The following is a 24,046-nucleotide window of genomic DNA, read 5'->3' as shown; positions in this document are numbered from 1 at the left end:
CTACAGCACTCTCCCCTTTGCCCTCAGCATTCCACTGACACCAACCTAGACTCCCTTACACATTACCTCTGAATACCGCACATAAAAGCGAAACATACCAAAGGTGCAGATCTGGAAAGCGGCTTTGCATGCTCTGCTTCATAGATATAATAATCCAATGGTAAAAAGAAGTAGCCTGGGGCTGCTTCTGTACATTGACGGCCCACAATGTTAGGAAGACATTTACACTGCCCATCGCTCGATGAACACCTGGATGAACAGGTAGGAAAGAAGAGGGGTAAGAGTCTCATCAATGCACATATGTTTATGTACAATACACAGGCGGTAGCTATTCTACCTTTGCTTTTATTCTTATTGTTCCTTTCACTGTAAAATTAACTCAATTTTTAAATATTTTTCCAGCAACTGCTATTTCTTGCTTATAATGCTGGAGTTTATTCCAGTGCTTCCTTATTAATCAGCTGGCAAAGGTATGTGTTTGTCACCCTTGCTCGCTCTACCAATTCCACAAACTGCAATATGTCCTGTATTCACTAGCTTGGTTTTACCTAACCATGTGCATAGAAACGTACTGTAGGAGTTACTATATGGGACCACACCATGCACTCTAGTAACCTTTTTCCTGGAGTAATAAAGACCCTGACCCAGCAAAGTATAGGGCTAATGTTTTCAAATGTGAGTGGCCTAAAGTCCTGCATTTTTTTTAAAGCAATGGGAACTCAGTACCTTTGAAAACCAGGCTATTTATTTAGGTGCCTAAACATGAATGTAGGAACCCAAGTTCAAAAATATTGTCCCTAACTAACTGTACAACGTTGGGGGCCTTGTGCATCGGGAGTCAGGTTGGGGTGGTGTGTACTTTTCATTTAACTGATCTTGAATCTTAATGATTGACAGTTTGCTTCAGAGAAAAAGATAAGGGCACATCTACATAAACACTTACTGCATAGCGAGCTAAGGTGTCCATCTACAGCCGTCCAGTGTGCTGCGCACAAACTGTACACATGGACCCTGCTGCTGCACACTAAAAGTTCCCTAGTACGTACTGACATTTCCTGGTCAGACTCAAATCCATTGAAACATCGCTAATAGAGTCACAAAATCTTATACACCAGGGTGTTTTTACATTGCTCACACACGATGAGCCTCTGTCTCTAAACTACTTGGTTTCTTCATTAACCACGAGATCCCATGACCCTATCAAAAAGGTGCAATATGTGCTGGTGTTAATTCATTACCATCAAAAGGAGAATGATACTTTAAATGACTTACAAGTTACTGTGGGCTCCACCAATGTCACAGCCACACGGAGAACAGCCATATAAATGATTCCCAAGCCCCCAGTATCCTACCTATGATAAGAAAGAAAAATGTATTGATTTTTGACTGGGAATATTTAACAACTTAAATAACAAAAAGCCCAATCCTTTTTGACTAAAAGAAACTCTGCTTTCATTGGGACTATCGATTTCATTCATTTTCTTTCTGCAAAAGCTGGTGCCAGTAAACTTGGCTGCACAAGTGTTCACAAAAAGGCCCAATCACGGATGAAGCCCAGTCATTTAAAGTGTCAAGTGAATATGCATAGACAATGCTTTTCAGTACTTGTCCAACCCTAACTGTTCCCACCTACATTTTCAGCCATGACAACTTCCCCCATAAAAGAACATAGAGGGCACAAGCCATCGAGTGTTTTCAACAGCAGTGAGTATGGGTACTCTCACAAGGAATTATCTCCACCATCACTCAGGGCTGTCATAGTGGGGACATGGTAGAAACTGCAGAGGTCACTCACAAGGCAGTAGCCCCTGCCCCATCCCCACTGGAGTCTGCTGGGGGATGTACTTGGGGCAATCTATCTCTACAGCAGTACAGCATTTGCTGGTTTAGTCATCTAACAGCTCAATCCTGCTCCATTGAAAACAATGGGAGTTTTGCCAGTGACTTCAGTAAGAGCAGAATCCGGCTATGTGCCAGCCAGACAGACCAGGCTGAATCAACTGAAGCACCACAGAGGACCATCTCCAGGTTGCTTTAATTAGAATGGGTGGAGAGACTCATCTGAGGGCTCCTTGTAGCAAGGACTATTTGTTCTCATGCCCTGTCACTCTTTTTTGTCTAATTCTATGATAAATGTTGTGGCCTATGGGCCATCTCCACTTGGCATCGTGTTGTGTTCCCCTTTAACAGGATGTCCATGGCAGAGGCAAATAAGGAGGCAGGACATGGGCAAGGGGAAGACATTTGAGGAGGTGTAAAACAGGATGCTACATGAAGCAATAACAAAAGCCTCCCGATTACATACAAGGCATTCTTCACAATGTGGCCCTGTGACAAAGCGCTGGCAGAGGCACTCTCCAGTCACTGGATCACACATGGAGAAAGACAAGCTCCCAGAAGGGTTGCAGGAGCAGGCTGCAAGGAAAGAAACACATAATCACCTCCGTTAGTGCCACTGCGGGAACGAGCCCTACACTGACTTTTGGTGGGAATTCGAAATAACCATTGCACTCAACTATCGGGGGAACAAACTGCAGAATACCAGCTTCAGAATCCAATTAACACTTCGCAAACCAGCTGTTTCTGAGGGACAGATCATTTTCCTCAGGTATTTGTGGTGGGCATCTGAAAGGAGAAGCTCTGCTGGTGTGCAAGGGATGGCTTTGGCGAAACATGTTGGACTCCTGGAAGAAGTTCTGCGCAGTGGGTTCTGCTGCATTCTTCATCTTTGCTCCACTGTAGTATTCTCACCATTGCTGAGCCTAAGCTCTGCCTTTATTCCCCTTATTGTTATTTATTCTTTGATCAGCACAATGTGTTTGCAAAATTTGACAGTCCCTGAGGAGGACAAAGATGCACAATTTCACTTGAAACTGGTTCAGAGAAGCGATTGGCTGAAAGTTCAAGAGTAATGCAGTCTGCAGCCTTTGGATACCCAGCATGTCAGGTTTGCCACCTCCTTGATCTTTACCAGCCCAAAGTACAGGGCCTCCTAAATCATCCCCAAAAGAGTGCTCTCACATGGTAATGCAGACCTCATCTGCTTTGTTTCTGTTCCAGGTGGGTTTATATGGCCTTCCATTCATATTTTTAGGGTATAAAAACCATGAATATGAATGTTAAGCTAGGGATTTTGAGGACATTCCCCTTTTCCTCTGTTTAAGAGGCACTGGTTTACCTGCCCAGGTAAACAGTTTCTATATGCTTTTGAAATACTAACCCAGGACATGACTCTGCAAAATCTGACGTAAGGTGCTTGCAATGGACATTTGTCTGTGTCACTAACAACCCTACGAACTGACAGCAGAACATTACAACCTGGGACAGCATGCATGTTGCAAGCCAGGAGGGTGGTGCGTTGGGGGAGGCATGCTGGGGAAGTCTTGCGTAAAGCCTACCTGCCCTATGAGTGATTCAGGCTAGTCTCCTTCGTGATTACCAAATTACCCTGATACTTGTTTAATATAAATAAAAATATCGTCTGTTTGAAATCCCCCTTATCAAAGGAATCAGATCACATATTTACTACCATGTTTTTGGCAAATCGTATATTTCTAGTCCTACTCTCCTTTATTGACTGGTCTCCGTTACTGAGGGGACCTGATAACAGTCTTCAAATAAGTTAAAGCTATTATAAAGAGGACAGTGATCAATTGTTCTCCATGTCCACTGAAAGTAGGACAAGAAGTAATGGGCTTAATGTGTAGCAAGGGAGATTTAGGTTGGATATTAGAAAAAGCTTTCCAACTGTAAGGGTAGTCAAGCTCTGGAATAAGCTTCCAAAGGAAGTTATAGAATCCCCGTCACTAGAGGTTTTTACGAACAGGTTGGAGGTGCTGACTTTCTGGTTTCCCTGGGGGTGCTTGACCCCTGCTACACCCCAGACCCCATCCCATCCCTACCTTGCCTCTTCCCACCCTGTTCCTCCCCTCCCCAAGGACACTCTGCCCTTGCTCCCCCTCTTCCTGCCACCGCTCCTCCCGCCCGCCCCACTGCCTCCTGCATGCCACTGAACAGCAGATCACTGATGGGTGGGAGGCACTAGGGGAGGAGCTGATCGGCAGGGCCCACTGGCAGATGGGAGGCACTGGGGGCGGGGGAGAAGAGGGAGGAGCTGACCAGCGGGGCTGCCGGTGAGTGCTGAGCACCCACTATTTTTTTCCCCATGGGTGCTCCAGCCCCGGAGGATGGCCTAGGTTTACATGGTCCTGCCACAGTGCAGTGAACTGAACTGGGTGACTTTTTCAGGTCTCTTCCAGCCCTACATTTCTGATTCATTTCAGATCTTTTCCAGGAAATATCATCTGGTGCAATAAGTGACGGCAGACAACCTGATGTGACTTGTAAAGGGGCCAGATTTATTTTTTATCTGCCTCTGTCACATAAAATTAAGTTTTGAAAGGAAAAAAGAAAAAGGTCATAGTTTACGTACGCTGGCAGCCAAGAGGATCACTGCCACTCAGCCCATAGTAGTTCCGCCTGCACATGTCACAACGGACTCCCTCAACGTTTTCCTTGCAAAGGCACCAACCAGCAATAGTTCCAAGAATAGGGTCTGTAGAGCTTTCACACAACCCACTGTATAATGTGCCTTCTGGGTCACAATCACAGGCTACAAACACAGATATTCAAATGGAGATGTGGAAATAATGATATTTAGAAATATACATTAAAATGCAGGTCCCATAACTGCTATTATTTATTAAATAGTTGTATTCAGGTAGTGCCCAGAGACTCCTGCCAGGATCAGGGCCCCAGAGTGTTAGACACTCTACAAGCAAAGCCTCATCTTAACCAGAATTATTCGAAGGGCCTTCCAGGCAAAACATACTGGAGGGGGAGTTACCCACCCCTTGAAGAATGCAAATGCTTCCCTCTTCCCTTTGTGCAGAGGGAGGAGTCATAGCCCCATCCTAGTCACTCCTCACCCTCTTTCAGGTACCTAGCATCTCCAGGATGGTAGGAAAAAGCAAGCAATACACTCCTGAATAGGGTTCTGGTAAATCCATCTTGAAGGATGCATGGTTATAGGGAATTCATTGTGTTCGCCCCTTCTCTTGCATCTGTGCAGGGGCTGGCCGGACTCTGGCCATTTATGGCTATTCATATTTACCCTGATTTGTTACAAGAAAGATAACCTCCCTGCCGGACTTCAAAGCTGAATTCAGTGATGAGCCATAGTTGAAATTAATGCAGGGTCTTTTTCCCCATTAGCTTGAAAATGCTGTTAATCAACTGGTCTATACAATGCTTCTGCTTCTAAGGTAGGCAAACATTTTTACATCTATATTGATTATTAAGTGTATTGATGAAGAAAGCACTTGGAAAGGGTAGCAGCTTACAAAGAGAACTAGAAATATTTAATTTTGAGCCAATCATTGCTAGCCATTTGTAAAGGGGGGAAAGAACAGCGCACTTACGGATGCAGGCACGAGGGTCTGAAATTGTTCTGAGGGGATCCCGGTAAAAGAAGGGCTTGCACTGATCACAGTGTTGCCCCATGGTATGGTGCTGGCAGTCTTCACATACGCCACCACTGATGCGATCATTAGCTATGTACACGGCCATGTCAAAATGGCATCGGTCCGAATGGCCATTGCATTTACACACTAAAACAGAAAACAGAGTGTGCTTTATTTAAGAGCCGGCACATTTTGATTCATACTTCTGCTCGTGCTCCCACTGAAGTCAATTATTAATATTATTTTTAAATTTGTAGTACAGTAGTGCCCCAATATGTCACTCATGACTACGGCCCCATTATGCCAGGTGATTTACAAGTCCAGGAGCTGTACATAGTACCACGCTCAGAGAGATTACAATGTATGGCCCAGATCCTGCAAACAAGTACACTATGCAAGTTAGTAGTTCAACTGACTTCAGAGGGATTACGCACTTGCAAAAAGCTAAGCACGTGGATGAGTGTTTGCAGGATTGGGGCCTAATCAAAGACAAAATGGAACCAGTGAGTGTGACAAACAATAGGAGGGAACGGAGTGGGAGGATGAGGGTAAAAATAATAAGTTCACTTGTTTACATACATTAGCAATATGCATAACTGATCATTCTGAATAATTACAAACTCTTGTTTGGTGTGGATGTGTGTTTTTTAAAATACCAGTCAATCAGTGTAAAGTACCATTGGTTTCAGTGAGAGCAATAGGCAGTGTTGCCAACTCTCATGATCTGATCATGAGTAATGTGATTTTTGTTACAGCTGGAGCCAGTTTTCATGGGATGTCTTGCCCTGCCAGGGGAAAAGTCCCTCCGATTGGCTGCCTTCCCCACTTCCTTATCGCTTGGGAAAGAACAACCAATCAGAGCTGCTGCAGGAGGCAGGCAGTGCCCCCCATACCTTTAGAAAGTGAGCCAGCTCCTCTTTACCCCTGTGAAGAGGGACAAGAGGACACAATTGGAACTGAACAGCACCCCTTCCTCTCCAACTCAGGCTTAGGGAAGATGAGAAAGACCTGGAGCTGACAACCTCACTCAAAAGCCTGGCAGTGGGGTGAACAGTTCCTGGGTCTGACCTCCCCGCAACCCTGGGAGTGGGGATGAAGAATGTCACAGCTGAAGTAAAGTGTCTGATTCTGATCTCACATTGTCTTTACCAGCATGAAAATTCAGTGGAGCGACTCACAATTTTCACTGATATAACAACTGAGAACACAATCAGATGCACAGAATTTACAGATCAGATTCAGCTGTATGGTCCGACTGCTTTACATCACTGGGATGGTGCAAAGCAGCTGGAGCGTAAAGGTAAATCTGGCCCAGAATATCTTAGATCCCTGTGGCCAGCACAATTTTCTAGTGTACTGAAGATGGTTTAGTAATCTGCTAGTAATCTACTGAAAAGAATACAGCTTTGTCTAAATAATATTCTCATTTGCAACAAGAACCCTAACCAGTGAATAATCCCTTTTGTCTTCTTTGCCTTTTCTTGTTCACTTTACTTTTACTCTTTACAGAGAATTGGAAATTGAAATAGCTCTCCTTCACTGAGAGCAGCACAAATGTTAGATATACGGATATACCACCAGGGGACGCAGCACAGTTGCCACACATCTCGCCTGACAATGCATCGCTGACACCTGAATCCATCTAGGATATCCTATTCTCATTTAAGCATGAGAAACGAGCCCATGTGAAAGCTTATCTGTCCTTGTAGGCAATGCATGGAATTGTACTGTGCTATCATCTATCTGATGAAAATTAAGTAACTATTTGTCAGGTACATTTGCAAGCATTATCCTGTGATCCTTCAGCTGGCCTCCACGGAGCATCATTGTAGAATTCTTTACACCTTTCACAGGACATGCCATCAGTGTTGTGCTGACAGACACATCTGCCATGAACCTGCAACATGTCAACAACAACAAAAATAAGTGAATTTTCTTTAGTCCATTGTCTTTGGGACATTGGACAGGAAAAACACTCCACCCACACCCACCCCAATATAGTTTTCTTTCATGTGGGATAATATATTACTTTTTTGATTCTTGAACATTGAAAATTTCCTTAGTGCCAGAACCAGATCAGGTTGCCTCTCTCTCTTAGAGGGAGAAATTTAGTATGTTAATTATAATGAAACACGGTATTCCTGATGTTTGTTTCGTCTCTAGAAAGTAACTGATTTCAAGAGTGAATTTGCCTTCTTTGCGGAGATAAGCTTCAAATCTACAAATTTATCATTTGCCAAAATTGGACAGTTCTACATCACATGAAGAGTCCTATGTACTCGCATGATTGGATAGATCCCCACAAAATGCTATATCCCAACCTAAAATGTTCCCATGTAAAAATACCTAGGCTTGTGGTATGCCATCATAAGCAGAAAGAAAAGGAGTACTTGTGGCACCTTAGAGACTAACCAATTTATTTGAGCATGAGCTTTCGTGAGCTACAGCTCACTTCATCGGATGCATACTCCACAGTATGCATCCGATGAAGTGAGCTGTAGCTCACGAAAGCTCATGCTCAAATAAATTGGTTAGTCTCTAAGGTGCCACAAGTACTCCTTTTCTTTTTGCGAATACAGACTAACACGGCTGTTACTCTGAAACCTGTCATCATAAGCAGAGAAATTCAGAGCCCTCTGGCTCCCTCATGTGACAAACAATTCTCAGTTACAATTCTCATGAGCAAGAGACATGGACAGCATGTGGAAACAATAACCAACCTGTTTTAAAGATATTGAACAAATTTTAGAAAAGATACTTCTACTGACAGAAACTGAGGTTTAAACACTTATGTAAAATTTATCCAGGAAAAAACACTGGTTCCAAATATGAAGGTACACTTTATTCTGTTCCTGACTTCTTGGACAATCTGTTGTTCACCAGTCTGTTTGTTTTTAACGTAGAAACAGGGAATTCTCTTTGTGCTGATGACTTTTCATGCAGCAGAGTTTTCACCAAGCCCTACTGGTGTTACGGAATGTACCCCACAAAGTAGCCATTCGAATCTGCACACAACACAGATTACTTACTGGATTACATTTGCACCATTACAGGTCTGGTATTTTCATGCTATTATTAACATGTTTGTGTGTCAGTTATTATAGTACTACCACTCTAGTGCCAACAGGGGTCAGATTCTGGTCTTTTTTAATCTGGTCCAGTGTTTTGAATGGAGGAAGCAATGTTAAAATGTTTTTAAAATGTTGAATTACAAATTGCAATCCAAGGATAATCATCCAAAAATTACCACATAGGGAATCCCCTTTTAGGAGTGGAAGTTTTATAGCTTACCATTCCAGGCTGATAGAAAACATCACCCCGCAGTTTCTGCACTGGACTGCATTGGCTGGCATGACCATTACAAAAGCAACTTCCACGGACAACCATTTCATAAACTGCATAATAATATTTTTCAAGGAGATCACTTTGCCTTCTTCCAAATAAAGTATCCCCAAGAGTGTGGAGTTTTGTGAAGTTTATTCTCAGGTTTGTTAAGGTGATGAGATCTGGGATAAGAGAAAGGAAATCCAGAACCACAATTAACCTAAAAGCTCTGTTCACTTGAAAATCTACAGGGTGCTCAGCTGTAAATTAGCTACATTACACCGATTTACACTAGCTGAGGATCTAGACTACTGTCTTTAACATGCAAGACAAACAAATAACTATCTGTAAAGAAAACCCAAACTATACATACCTTGGATAGATCGGATATAAGGATTTTCTATTTCAAAGCTGGGATCCAAAGCTTTTAAGACAACCTGTAAAACAAATGAATGTATATTTAAACATGCAAAGTATTATTTTAGTACATAAAGGCAAATATTTTAGCTAAAATTTATCACTGTATAATTAATACCTATTGGAAATAAGATAATGATTAATAAAATTGCTTGCCATTTTGTTAATCATATAAGAGAAAGAACAGGATTAGGGCCCTGATTCAGCAAAGCACTTAAGCATGTAAGTCCACCCTTATTCAGTAAGGCCTTGGTTTAGCAATGTACTTAAGTCCATGTCTAACAAAGTATATGAATAGTCCTGTTGGCTTCAGTGAGGCCTGCACAGATGTTTGAATTTGGACACAACTACATTCCTGAATGAGGGCCCAAAGCACTTACAATTGTACTGGAAGTTAAGCATCTGCTTAAGTGCTTTGCTGACTTGAGGCCTGAAATTGTAGCAATGTAGCAAAGCATGACCCAAATTAGTCTAGGGGAGTAGGGGTATGGAGTTAAAGAAATAGCTAGCTCAGCCCTATGTGAAGCTGGGTTGAGGGTCAATATTACATTGATGTACAGGATTCAGAAGGGAATGAAATGGAGAATTGCTAACAAGCTCTTTAGGATAGTAGCTAACATACGATACTGAAGCGGAAGAGATGAATGGGGCGTGTCACAGGGTGACTGGGCCCTTTAAGAAGGAGTGGGGAACTGGAACCTGATTCCTGTGACAAAGGGGAATAGAAGTTCAGTAATTTAAGTGGAATTCTCTTGGGTATCCTATATAAATGTTTGCTGGTGAGTCTAATGGTTTTTGCAAATATGTGATCTTCATTTCTCTGAGAATCATGGTACCTGTTTTACTGAAAATCAAAAACTGCTGTGAAATTTAGTGTAAGTCTTGTTTTTAAACATTATTTTTAGCCCTATGAAACTTACAAAAACAAATTCCTAGTACAGTGCTTTTTATAAATTTGGAAATATTTCAAGGTTAATTAATACTAATATCAGTATATAGCAACAGAGCTAAAATGAGCAGCTAATATCTTGAATACAGTTATTAGTGATTCATTATGACACCTAAACATTTAATTTAGCTGTGTGCGCACAGGTTATATGAAGTAAAGCTGGGTGAATACAATACATTTCTCTTCAAAAATAATGTTAAAAATGGCTAATTCGTTTTAAAAATTGTTTGCGAATATTTTGCTGGAACATGTTCATGAAATTCATAAATATTGGTGAGTATTCACAAATTCTTTTCCAGTTTTAGATTCTGGGCAAACAACAACAAAAATGTTAATAAAATTATGCAAAATTTAATTATGTAACAAATAATATTCAGCTAGCTTTTGCATGAAGCATGATTTTTATGTATTATAAGCAGAGCTGTGGAAACTTTTATGACACTCAATTGCCATCAGTGTCCCTTGGGACTCAGTAAAGCTTTTGAGACCTCTTACTAAAAAACTGGTGCGGGAGATAGAAGACCCTTTTGGGGGATTTGTTAGAGAGACCAGCCCCGAGCCCCACAGATTGAAGCTACAGCAGGGAGCCAGCTAGCTGTCACCTGCAGATACCAGAGAATACGCTTCTGCACAGGTCAGCAGAAGTTTAGGGGGAGCGAAGACCTGTTGTGGGGAGGGGTTTATGGTTTAGAGTGGAAACCTGGAGAAACTACATAGTTTTGAATGAGATTTTGTAGGTGTTCATTTGAACCTGAAACTCAAAATAAAACTCAGTGGTCGGGTTTTCTTCTCAGTGTAACCCATTGCATTTCCCCTTGTAAAACCAGTGTGAGAGACGAATCCGACCTAGGATACAAACTAGCTCACTGATATCTCATTGCCATGAGAAAAAAATCAGTGTAATTTGAAGTAAAAAAAGCACAAACACGAAGGAATACCTCGCCTTCAGTGGAGGGCTCAACGTCTGAATATCTTGGATCACAAACAATATCTCCCACTCCTTTTGCCGGACCAGAGGGGATGTTGGGGAAAGATTCAGCACAGTTTTGTGCAAAATACCTAAATATCTTCCAGGTGTGACCATAGTCTGTGGAGCGCTCAACCAACATGGCTGCAGGCCGAAATGTCTGGAAGAAACATTGTTGCAATAATTTTTTAAACAGACTTTGGGAGAAAGTTTTTAATAGAACTAAGGGTATGTCTACACTGCAAATGGCAAGTGTGATTGCAGCACACAGAGACGTGCCCAAGCTAGCTTTGATCTAGCCCCACCCACTCAGGACCTGGGCCCACACTCAAGCAGCTGCCTGTACTGCTATGGCTTCACTTCTATTGTTACTCAAGCTATGTCAAAGTTAACACAAGTATGTCCCCAACTGCAGACTAGATATACCCTAAATAGAAGGGTTTCTCTCTGAAAGGGGACGTTTCCTGGCAAATACTCCTTCCAAATAATGCCTTTTCTGGTTTAATTTATGTTGCTTTCATAAGCCCTAAGGTCTGAACCTACAAGCCCTCTGCACATGGAACTCCAATAACAGCTAATGACAATTCCCAGCATGCAGGTTTGCAGGATTAATTCCCCAGTCAACTATCTGGGATACTTGATTTTCTGAAATAGAGTGATTAAGTATGAACTGAAGCACATAAGAAACAGGGTTCATCAACTGAGTTCTCTCAACAAAAATGAATCACTAGTACTACCCAAAACTGGGAACAATGGTGAATAAGCAATTTTAAGAGAACCAAGAAGGGGTGCTTTGGGAAAAACAGTATGTGACCATGTAATTAAAGACTATAACATAAAGCATACATACATAGGGGCAGAGGTGAAAGGAAGCCAGTACGCCCCAGTACGGCGTACTGGTAAGAGCCTGTGCGCCGTACTGGGACCGGCATTCCCAGAGGGCAATTTAAAGCCCTGGGGTAGCAGCGGCGGGGCTCTGGCGTGGATTTAAAGGGCCCCAGAGCTCCAGCCGCCGCTACCACGCTGGCCCTTTAAATCCCCAACGGAGCCTGGCCGCCGCTACCCTAGGGCTCGGGCAGCAGGGCTCCTGCAGGGATTTAAAGGGCTCGGGCAGCCGCTACCACAGCAAAGCCCCAGGCCCTTTAAAGCTCTGCCAGAGCCCAGAGCCCCGGGGTAGCGGTGGCAGCCGGGAGCTCCCAGGGCTCCTCAGTGATTTAAAGGGCCCGGGGCTCTGCTGCGGTAGCAGCAGCTGGAGCTCTGGGCCCTTTAAATCACCCCCGAGCCCTGGGGTTCCCAGCCGCCTCTGCAGCTGGTAGCTCAGGGGTGATTTAAAGGGCCCCGGGCTCCCAGCCGCCACTACCGCAGCTGGAGCCCTGGCCCTTTAAATCAAGATTTAAAGGGCCTCGGGATTTAAGGCCCTGCCTCTTCCAGTTAAGGCCACGCCTCTTCTGGTTGAGGCCACGCCCCCTGCTCAGGACTCTGGAGTACCGATAAGTCCTCTAACTTACTTTACCCCTGCATAGGGGCCAAATTTATGTTGCACAGGCAACCTTAATTCTGTCATTTCTAACTTTTGAGTACTTGACTTTGCAACTATGATGTTCTTTACATAAAGCTATGTGAAGGCTCAAGTAAAATATCTAAACAGCGTACCTTAAAAGTCAGTATAAGATGGCTGAACTGGAATAAGGTTTCTAGGTCCAGTCTAATGCTAACATGGTCAATGCCTGAAAAGGAATTAAAAAACAGTGAAGATCAATGATGTAAAATTAGTCGTCTTTCCTATGGGTACACAACCTGCTATTGTGGTTTATGGAGCTGTAGGTTATGTCACAAAAAACAGATTTAAATTAAAAATAGAGGCTATATGAAAACATATATTTCTGTGGTAGGTAGTTCAATCCTGCTATAGTTCCTTTGGTTCAGCTGTTGAAGATAAGTTGATTCAAGGTATCGTGCTTACAATTTCTCTATAGATAAGTTGGTTATTTTTTCAAATGCTTCTGAAATCCTGTGTAGTTACAAATGAACAGATCTAAATCATTGTAAATCTTTGCTCCAACATTATAAATCAGAGAGAAAGAGAATGTACTGTATTGCAGCAGTTCGCAACCAGGGGATCCGTGAGCTGGTTTCAGGAGGTCCATGAAGCAGGGCTGGATTTAGACCGGCTGGGGCCCAGGGCAGAAAGCTTGGAGCCCCAAGCCCTGGTACCCCGTGGCGGAAGCCCCGAGCCCCCCCAGCTGCAGGGCTGAAGCCCGAAGCCCTGAGTCCCCCTGCCCTGTGGGGCAGAAGCTCCGAGCCCCACCGCCCCCAGAGCTAAACCCTCAAGCCATGACAACCCATGGGGCAGGAGCTCAGCACCCCTTGGGCAGAAGTCCTGAGCCCCCTCCCCAAGCCCTGGAGTTTTTATAGCACGTTGGGCGGGGTGAGGGGGGCTTGGAAAGAATAAGGTTGAGAACCACTGGTTAGCATTATTCTGCTGTATCTTCTACTTCTGAGTTTTTGAGTCTCTTAGCTGGACATCTGGCCAGCAGCCACCACTCTCTCCACTCTGCCTTCAGAGCTGGGTGACTGGAAAGCGGGAGCTGTTATGGGGTGACTACGGGGGGGGGGCTAAGGCAAATGTTGGGGTAGCTATAGCCCCCACAAGGACCCCCCACCGTCCCTGCCACAGGGTCTCTGTTGTATGCTTCACCAATCCTGTTTGTGATGCCACTGTATTAATTATTAAAATTAACATACATTTGTCACTGATAACATGTTCTTTTTCAGGTGGCTACTTGGAGTTAATTAAGAAGATAAAATTTGGTGAAGCAGACACAGAATTTTTAGTGAATGTAGACAAATATAAATTGAAATAAGAGAAAAATCTGTCTGCACAAGTATAAAAATAAGATCAGTACAGTAAAGTAGTTTCCTGCATTTTCATACTTACAATCTTACATTGTGAGGACCATTCAAAACAAAGATGGGAAGGAAAAGTAAGTGCAGCCCATCCAAAGGGAGGGATTCAGTTTACACTGTCTTGGGAAACTGATGAACCCCAAAATTAGGAAACTAGACCGGATCTTTTATATCCCTTTGTTTAATTTTTTGAAAACCCAACCATATTTGATCATCTTCTGTGACCATAACATATTAATATCTACCCCTCATCAATATGTGGCATATCTGGGGTCCACAATCACACCTCTTAATATTAACAAGCCACATCACTCATTTCTTAATCATTCCTATAAGTTTTTGTGGTCCAACTGTCTAGTAACCAGATTGCTAAAGCCCTCTCAAAAACTGCCTTCTAGCAGAATTCTTTGGTGTACTGTATTCTTTGTGTTTACTTGTTTATCCTTCCATATGAGAGTGCAGAATTTATGACCGGGGTTACTGTCTTAGACCTGCCCTTTTCTCAGCTAAAACATAGCCATTAGCATAACTACTTCCACAAGGCCTTGCACTAATAACAGGCCTCAGAGTAAGAGTCGTAACTTAATGGTAGACGGCGACCCCAGGGAACACAGCAGGAATGTGGAAGTAACCACCATAAACCAGTTTGGACAAGAAGTGGTAGGTCTGAGAATGAGCTAATTGGTATTAATATGTACGGATACTCTAGGTTATAGAATAAGTGCACCCCAATATTATGTGGAGGAGGAATTTAGATTTGGGCATGAAAGGCTGGGTATTGGCATGAATATTCATGCTCGTGCTCAGGCCCTATGACATGGCAAACCATGATGTGGCATTAGCAGTGGTTCTCAACTGGGGCTCCGCAGCCCCTGGGGAGCCATGAGCTGGTTTCAGAGGGTCCACAAAGCAGGGCTGGCTTTAGAAGGGATCTGCCCAGGGCACAAAGCATGTTGGCGGAGGAAGGGAGGGGGGGCTCAGAAAGAAAATGGTTGAGAACTCCTGCCATATTGTCTTATAGTTTCATAAAGTGATGATTGCACATATTGAGTAGAATAAGCTAAACTAGCCAAGTTGAGAAACATTACTTGACTGTAACCTACCGTTTTCTGACTGCCACCACTTCTTTTTCCGGTCTGGCTCAAAAGTTGTGAGAACATTTTCAATTGGGTGACTGTTGGGATGGGTATAGGGATTATATGGGTATCTGGAATCACAAAGGAAGCATTTCTGTTCACCCTGAAAAACAGAATAACCAAGACAAGCTATCAGTGCACTCTTTGTCCCCATTGTCCAGTAGATTAGCACATGCCTCAGTGTTTGCAGGATTGGGACCTGATCCTGCAAACACTCATGCACACACTTAACTTTACATGTGAGTAGTCTCATTGAGCTCAGTGGGCTGTCTCATGTGCCTACTGTAGGATGGGGGCATTGGTTAGCTAGAGCCCAAATATGGGGACCATCTGGGCATGCTAGAAGAATACCTTTTTCCCCCAGCTTTTTCTGAGGAGGGGGAGCTTAAAAGGAAAAGGTGAATTAATTTAGGATGGTGTTTGGTACTGGTGTCAGAAGGAGCTTGTTTCATGGGCAGGGAGTTGCCGAGCAGGAACTTTATTAGAAAATTAAAAACTTATCTCTTTTGTTGCTGGTGCATAAAAGTTTTTCAGCACCTGCAGTGTGACAGAGAGAATAATGAGCTTATGGAGTGGGGACTGGGGAAGGATTTGTGCTCGTAGGGCTGGAGAGACTCTTGGAAGCAGAACCTATTAAACTGTTCTTAAAAATTAAATTAGTTCACAAACAGATATCTGAACAGCTGATTCTAACAGATTCATCCTTGGCTGCACATAGTTATTAAGACACCAAATACAAGTAACACATTTATGTCAATATGAAGCTGGCTAGCAACCTCAGGAGGAGGCCAGGTGATCCTTTTTCTTTATCCGACCTGTGGAAGGCTGGGTGTTCTACTCACTTATGTTGTATATAAAGTGTTTGCGTGTTTTTAAAGTGTATAATCCCCAGGGAATTAGTAAATATTTTACAAAATATACACACATATGTATGTAACATGTATAATTATTTCATGGAGTGTAAACACTGTTGAATTTATATTATATGCGACCATTACTACAGTGTGTCTGACCCTGAATGTGTGTATATATAAATAGAAAAAATATCCCACACACCTAATTTTAAAATGCTATTTTTATAGAAAGCTAAAGCTACAAAAATGCTTAGTAGAGGTGTTAGAGTAACAGCCGTGGTAGTCTGTATTCGCAAAAAGAAAAGGAGTACTTGTGGCATCTTAGAGACTAACCAATTTATTTGAGCATAAGCTTTCGTGAGCTACAGCTCACTTCATCGGATGCATCCGATGCATCCGATGAAGTGAGCTGTAGCTCACGAAAGCTTATGCTCAAATAAATTGGTTAGTCTCTAAGGTGCCACAAGTACTCCTTTTCTTTTTAGTAGAGGTGGAGATCACCTAGCCTCAGGTGTGTATGGACATATATAATATGATACTGACTTCACTTTCTTTGACCTTGCCTGGTAGAAGATTTTTGCTCCCTACTTGACAAACATATGCTTGTCTTACATAGCAAGATCTGCCAGGTTACATTAATCTCTGAAACTTGCAGTTTTACACCTTCTCCAATAGAACATTTTCTTCTTTTCCTTGTTAAATTTTTATACATACTAAGTAGAAGAATATTTTAAATCAGATATTTTACATAAGCATGCAGTTTAGAAACACACAGTCACACTTTATAAACAGGACTAAAATATATGCAGTGCTCTCTTTCTGAACATAAATATCAAGCTGTGTTCTGAATCTTGACTCAGAATTTTCAATAAAGTGTTCATATCAAGCCTTCAGTGGGATTTCTTAAAGTGCCTAAAGTTAATCACCTGCATAAATCTCTCTTGGACTGGGGCTTATTCTCTTCCCTCTGTTACTGTTCTAATGAAAATCCAGAGTATCTGAACATTATTTCCAACGATGTTTCAGCAAGCTGCCAATTGTGCACACAAAATCAGAGAACACACACTGAGCATGCAATCCCAAAATGCTATTGCTGAAACAATGTATTCTAATTTCAGTAACAATCTTTATTCATCTGCCCTCCCTTATGTTATTAATAAGGGTACTGAGTACTTTGCATCTTCCTTTTGATGGCCTCAAACTGAACTTCACAACAGCCTGTGTATGGAAATATTAGTATCTTCATTTTACAGATGAAGAAACTGAGACACAGAGGTTATTAGTACTAACTTTTTATAGAGCACTGTCAGTGTACCTGACCACTTTACAAAACATAAAGTCATATTCTTTGCTCCATAGAATTAACAATTTAAGGGGAGAAAACCTTATAGGAAACAACAGATGAGATACTGGTTTCAGCAAATGAGGGTGTGGGGAGATTGTTGGTGAGTTCAACATGGTAGCAATGATTCTGGGGACAAAATGGGTTTTAAGAAGAGATTTGAGAGGGCCAGGGGGTTGGGGATTGTCCGAGCCTTGGTTCTTCCCCACTCCCCTCCACTCCCTGTCCAAGGTAGCTGTCTATGCATAGAGGAAATGTAATCAACATCCTTTTCCATGGCTGTGATTACCCCTCCCTCTGAAGCAATATGATAACAGGGTTAGAAATTATGGGGCTAATGGATTAGCGATATGGGAATTAGTAACTTTTTGCTGTTCACCTGCGGTATTATCTTTGTTAATCAAATACAGATGTTAACATTAACTGAAAAAAATGAGTGTTATGTTCTCAGAAATAAAATATAATAATAAGCAGAAATGTCATCAAAAAATCTGATGTAAAACAACATTCACCTGGGTGTTCTCATTTGTGTAGCTTTCTTGGAGACAGATTCTAACTTGAGGTAACAGCAGAACCCAGTGTTAGCTGCTCAGTTGTATCATGTTCACTAATCACAAATATTTACAACAACAGCTTTTCTCTTGTAAGAACCCTTGACATGGGTCATCAGTGGGAAAAGAATGCAGGACTCATCGGTAAAAATGCTGGCCTTGATCCAACAAAGTAGTTATTTTAAGCATGTGAGTAGTTTCATTAACTCCAGTGGGACTATTCACATACATTATATTATGCATACACTGAAGTGCGTTGCTGCACTGGGGCTAGAGTGCTCAACCCTTATAGAGTGTGACAAAGTTCCTGGGCTACCTTGGTCGGTCTTGCGCTTATTGGAGGATTTGCTCGCCTTGGAACTTCACGGCAGCCCTCAGCTTGGCCGTTTTTCTGAATTCACAGTCCAGGTCAACTCCTCCTGTGTCTGACCAGGAGTTGGGAGGATTTGGGGGGAACCCGGGTCTGTCCTCTACTCAGGTTCCAGCCCAGGGCCCTGTGGAATGCAGCTGTCTAGAATGCCTCCTGGAACAGCTGTGCGAGAGCTACAACTCCCTGGGCTACTTCCCCATGGCCTCCTCCCAACACCTTCTTTAGCCTCACCATAGGACCTTCCTCCTGGTGTCTGATAATGCTTGTACACCTCAGTCCTCCAATAGTCCGCGTTCTCACTCTCAGCTCCTAATGCCTCTTTCTCCCAACTCCTCACATGCACACCACAAACTGAAGTGAGCTCCTTTTAAAAACCCAGGTGCACTGATTAGCCTGCCTTAATTGATTCTAGCAGCTTCTTGATTGGCTGCAGGTGTTCTAATCAGCCTGTCTTAATTGTCTCCAGAAGGTTCCTGATTGTTCTGGAACCTTCCCTGTTAGGAGACGGAATCGTTTCTTCGCTTGCTCCTGAGCTACCTGCTTTCCTTTCTTTCCTGAAGCCCCCTGGCCCAGATTTTTCACACTTTTCCTTTCGCTTAGTTTCCCCCCCCGCGTTTCGGCCGGACGCTTTGTTTTTTTGGTTTTGTTTTCTCCCGTTTTTCTGAGCTGCGTCAGTGTGCTGGCCGGTTGCCAGCACCCCCCCCCAGACGCCTGCTTTTGGACTTTGCTCTTTGCTTAATTGAAACCCCCAGAGGAGGGGGGGAGGACTGCCGACCCGCTGTCCAGAGAGGGGAGTGGACGCCCCCAGACCCAGCCGTTTTGTTTTTTGCCTGGACTTTTTTCTTATCACTACAACATTCCTAGCTGCCGAGAGCCTTGGGACAGAGCCAACAGCTGCAACAGATGCCAGAGGCCGGAGAACTCGCCCGAGCAGTTATAAATCATCGTGGAGAGAAGCCGTAAGACTGAGGGATTTCCTTTGAATTATACCCTCGGGGGGGGGAGTTGACTGCGTTCCAGCTGCGTCTGTGGCGGCACAGGGGTGTAGCAGGGAGCTACCCCCAGATCCACCGGTGCCCCCAACCCCCCCACCACTACTACGACTATCACGGCCCCCGCTGCCTCGTCCCTGCTGGCAATCTGCCATCTGCCTTCGGATCCAGCTGTTTGCTTTGGACTTTGCCTTTCGGACCGGGCATAACAACCAACCAAACGAGACTCTTTGGACAATTGTGGTGGGTCGTTCTCCCTCCACCCCCACCCCCCGGATTGTTTATCCCATAGTTTACCCCTACTACCGGACCCCGATTTTTGCCCCCCCCCCCTCCTTCCGGTGTCTCCCTGTCTCTCCCTGCTTACAATGGCAGAGATGGAGAGACGCAAGGCCCCTCCAATGAAATTGGTTGTCCCTTCCCCATCTACCCCCCTGCCCACCCCTCAGGATTTCCCCACCGCCTCCATTGTTAGAACCCCTGCCCCCGCCCCCGCTGGGGCCTCGGCAGTGGGAGGCACCGGGGCAATTACTACTGCTGCTTTGGTTTTTGCCCCATTAGACTCTAGGAACCCCCCCCCAGTTCGACGGAAAGGTCGGGGCGGGCCGAAAGGAAAGGGCCCCGCTAAAGCCGCTGGGCCCTCCATGGCAGAGGCCGCCCCCACCACTGTGGCCTCATCATCGATCGTGGCACCCCTCCCAGCTGTTCCCTCCACCAGCTCTGCGACCGTCCCTCCCCCGGCCCCCAGGACGTATGCCCGGGCGGCGGCAGGCTCCCCCTCGCCTGCCGCCTCCTCATCTCGCCCACCCACTACCTCCGCTACTATCACTAGCGCCCGGGGCCCTCTTCCCGCCCTGACCAGGAAGCACGGTGTCCGTTGCCTCCTGGTGCCCGCCTCGCCCCACGTGGAGGCATACGTGCAAGCTTTGGCGAAGGTGGTAGGACCCATGGCCATTGTGGCGGCCTCCAAGATGTATGGGAAGGTCGTTTTCTTTCTGGCTTCGGAGACTGCCGCCCAGGAGGCGGTGGAGAAGGGCCTAGTGGTAGGAGGGGTGTTTATCCCCCTAGAACCGCTAGAAGATCTGGGCGTTCGCCTCGTCCTCACCTCCGTTCCTCCCTTTTTACCTAATGTTGCCCTGTTACCCGCTCTTTCTGCCCTGGGAAAGCTCGTCTCTGCTATCAGCCCTCTCCCGTTAGGCTGCAAGGACCCTGCCCTCCGTCACGTCCTTTCGTTCCGCCGGCAAGTGCAGATTTCACTGCCGGCGGGGGTGCGTGACGGAGAGGCGCTTGAGGGGTCCTTCCTAGTTCCCTACCAGGGAGCCCGCTATAGGGTCTTTTATTCCACCGGAGAGGCCCGGTGCTACCTCTGCCGCTCGGCGGGGCATGTCCGCAGGGACTGCCCTTTGGCCCGGGGGAGAGGGGCACCTGAGACCCCCGAGACCCGGCAGGATATCGGCCCTGTCGTTGCCGACACCCCTGGCCACCCGGCACCTGAAACCACCCCTCCTCCCACCCGATCCAACGCTGCCCCCGTCCGGGCCCAAGAGGTACCTTTCCAACAACGCCCGGGCGACCACGGGAGTCCCGCTCTTGCTGTAACCACCTCGGCAGAGCCTTTGGAGGAGAGTGTGGCACAGTTATTACCAGGTGCAGGAGAGGGCTCGCCCCAGGGAGAACCCCCCGCCCCTCCTGCTGCCTCACCGCTATCCCCCCGAACCCCTGAACCTTTGCCTCCGCGCCCCGCTCTGCCCCCTGCTATTCAATCCCCAGATGACGCTATGGAGGGCTGGACTGTAGTCCAGGGGAAGCGAGGCAAGCGGAGGGCTCGAGCCCCGCTGCATCCATCTGACGCGGAAGCCCCCCGGAAGACCAGGAAGGGAGGTACTGACCTTGAGCCTCCCGCTTCGGCCACGAGTGAGATCCATTCGCTGGTGTCGGGAGGTGAAGATAGACTGGCATTGGAGGGAGGAATCCCCCCTCCGCGGGGGACCCTCCCCTCCGAAGCCCCGGAGGAAGCCCCTTCTAACCGGATACCACCTGAACTCCCTACGAACCCCGACGTGACCGTTGAGGCGGGCCCTAGCGGAGAGGCCCCCAGGGTAGTAGGAGTCGGCCTCTCCTCTGTGTATGCAGAGATTGAGGCCCTAGATTTGACCCCGGTCACCCAGGGAGGGGATGATTTACTGCCGGCCAGCCTCGTTTTAGGCAATCTCACCCCAGGCCCCCTTTCCCCATGTTCTCTCCCCCTGACTGCCTTTCCGGGTGAGCACCCCACGGAAAGTGGTTTACCACCTGATGCCATGGCTGCCACGACCACCCCGGAGCCAGCATCTAGCATTACTCGGAGCCCCCTCCCTTGCCCCTTAACCCCCGACCCTGCTCAGGAGGCACCTTCTTTTTGCTGCTCGCCTCCTGAAGCCCAGAGCCTTACCTCTGTCCCTGCCCCCACCCCTGTCCCGGTTCAATTTCCCTCCTCCTGCAAGGCTACTGCCGCCCCTGGGGTTATTTCTTTTCCGCCTTTTGCAGATTCCCCCCAGGGAGCAGTCTTTACGTTTTCTAGTTGCGACTCATCAGGAGTTGCGCTTTTCCCCCTGCCATCCCCGTCCACCCCAAGGCACGAGATGGATTTAATAACCCCAGCCTGTCAGACGCCCCGTCGGCGGTCCGCACCCTGCCTACCCGCCCTAGCGGACCTCGAGGCTGTATTAAGAACCCCATCGGGGAGTACCCCGGAAACCGTAACCCCATCCCCCCATGAGCTGCGGCATGCACTACGGAAGTTCTTAGAGCACACCCGTGGTGCCCGCAATAGGGCACAGCTGGCTCTCCAGCGATGGGGGGACTTCGATCAACTCGTTCAGGCCGCAAGGGCCCTTATGAAGGAGGGCAGAGGGCAAGGGAGGCGCGGTGCCGCGGCCTACGAGCGGGCCCGCGGCTTCCGGAAAGATCTACTTACTTACGGGATGGGACACGGGTTGCTACGCGACCCGCCGGGGGCCATGAGCACCCCCACCAATGAGAACTCCCCACCCCCCCGGCCCTCCGCATGACACCTCTCATTATTGTAACCCTGAATACCAGGGGCTGTAGGATGGCTCTCCGCAGGTCCCAGGTGCTCTCCTACCTTCGGGAGGGGGGGTACTCTGTGGTTTTCCTGCAGGAGACCCACACAGACCCAACCGCCGAGGATAGGTGGCGGCTGGAGTGGGGGGACGGGGTATACTTCAGCCATTGCACGACCTGGCAAGCTGGAGTGGCGACCCTGTTCTCCCCCGCCCTGCGGCCCGAGGTGCTAGGGGTCACTGAGGTCGTACTGGGCCACTTGTTGCACCTCCGAGTTCGTCTGGAGGGGCTCGTGGTCAATCTTGTTAATATCTATGCCCCGCAAGTGAGTTCACAGCGGCCACAATTCTACCAGCAGATGTCCGATTTTCTCGGCACCCTAGACTCGCACGAGTGCCTGATCCTGGGAGGGGACTTTAACACTACCCTCGAGGAGCGGGACCGCTCGGGGGCCGAGCCGAGCCCGGCCGCCGCGACCATTCTCCGAGACATAGTTGACTATCACTCCCTAGTGGACGTCTGGCGTGACCATCACCCAGATGACACTTCCACGTTTACCTTTGTCCGGGTGGAGGCCCATCGGTCACACCGCTCTCGGTTAGACCGTATTTACCTATCCCGTTTCCATCTTTCACAGGCCCACTCCTCCACCGTTCGGCCGGCCCCTTTCTCCGACCATCATTTAGTTACCGTTACGGTCTCCCTCCGTGCGGAGGGACCGGGGCCGGCCTACTGGCACTTTAATAACAGCCTGCTGGAGGACGAGAGCTTTGTGATGTCCTTCCGGGAGTTTTGGCTGGCCTGGCGGGAGCAGTGGCGTGCCTTTCCCTCGGTGCGGCGCTGGTGGGATCTAGGGAAGGTGCGCGCCAAGCTCTTCTGCCGCAACTACACTCGGGGCGCCAGCCGACGGAGAAATGCAGCGATAGAGCAGTTGGAACGGGAGGTCTTAGAGCTGGAGAGGCGCCTGGCCGCCAGCCCCGGGGACCCGTCCCTCTGCGGAGCGTGCCGGGAGAAGCGGGAGGAACTTCGAGCCCTCGAGGACCACCGGGCCCGAGGTGCCTTTGTCCGGTCCCGCATCCGCCTCCTTCGGGAGATGGATCGCGGCTCCCGCTTCTTCTATGCCCTGGAGAAAACGAGGGGGGCCAAAAAACACGTCACCTGCCTTCTAGCGGAAGACGGCACCCCCCTCACGGATCCGGAGGAGATGTGTGGGAGGGCCCGTGACTTCTACGCAAGCCTTTTCTCCCCGGATCCGACCGATCCTGGCGCTCGCGGGGTGCTCTGGGAGGAACTCCCCACGGTCAGCGTGGGCGACCGAGACCGGCTAGAGCTGCCTCTCACCCTGGCCGAGTTCTCGGAAGCCCTCCGCCGCATGCCCACCAATAAATCTCCGGGCATGGACGGGCTGACCGTGGAGTTTTACCGCGCGTTCTGGGACATCCTCGGCCCAGACCTAGTCACTGTCTGGGCTGAGTCTTTGCAGGGCGGGGTCCTCCCTCTGTCGTGCAGGCGAGCGGTGCTTGCCTTGCTGCCGAAGAAGGGGGACCTCCGCGACTTACGAAACTGGCGTCCCCTCTCACTCCTTAGCACGGATTACAAAATCGTAGCGAAAGCAATTTCGCTGCGGCTAGGGTCCGTGATGGCGGACGTGATCCACCCAGACCAGACCTATACTGTCCCGGGTCGCAGCATTTTTGACAACCTCTTTCTAG

General features: G+C 47.0%; 1 protein-coding gene across 1 annotated transcript in view; it reads right to left on the bottom strand.

The window, feature by feature from the left end:
- Window positions 1-24,046, bottom strand: part of LAMB4 (laminin subunit beta 4) — an 81,962-nt gene that overhangs the window by 40,654 nt on the left and 17,262 nt on the right. The window contains exons 3-13 of the mRNA XM_074942453.1: window positions 15,130-15,265; window positions 12,773-12,846; window positions 11,091-11,279; window positions 9,160-9,223; window positions 8,754-8,968; window positions 7,239-7,359; window positions 5,421-5,609; window positions 4,433-4,612; window positions 2,306-2,415; window positions 1,273-1,352; window positions 99-249 (exon numbers count right to left, since the gene is read on the bottom strand). Of these exons, the coding sequence (XP_074798554.1) occupies window positions 99-249; window positions 1,273-1,352; window positions 2,306-2,415; window positions 4,433-4,612; window positions 5,421-5,609; window positions 7,239-7,359; window positions 8,754-8,968; window positions 9,160-9,223; window positions 11,091-11,279; window positions 12,773-12,846; window positions 15,130-15,265 (1,509 nt within the window). The remainder of the gene's footprint in view (window positions 1-98; window positions 250-1,272; window positions 1,353-2,305; window positions 2,416-4,432; window positions 4,613-5,420; window positions 5,610-7,238; window positions 7,360-8,753; window positions 8,969-9,159; window positions 9,224-11,090; window positions 11,280-12,772; window positions 12,847-15,129; window positions 15,266-24,046) is intronic.

The sequence above is a fragment of the Natator depressus genome, chromosome 1 (genome assembly GCF_965152275.1).
Source record: "Natator depressus isolate rNatDep1 chromosome 1, rNatDep2.hap1, whole genome shotgun sequence".
Taxonomy (NCBI): domain Eukaryota; kingdom Metazoa; phylum Chordata; order Testudines; family Cheloniidae; genus Natator; species Natator depressus.
This window is presented reverse-complemented; position numbering and strand designations above follow the sequence as displayed.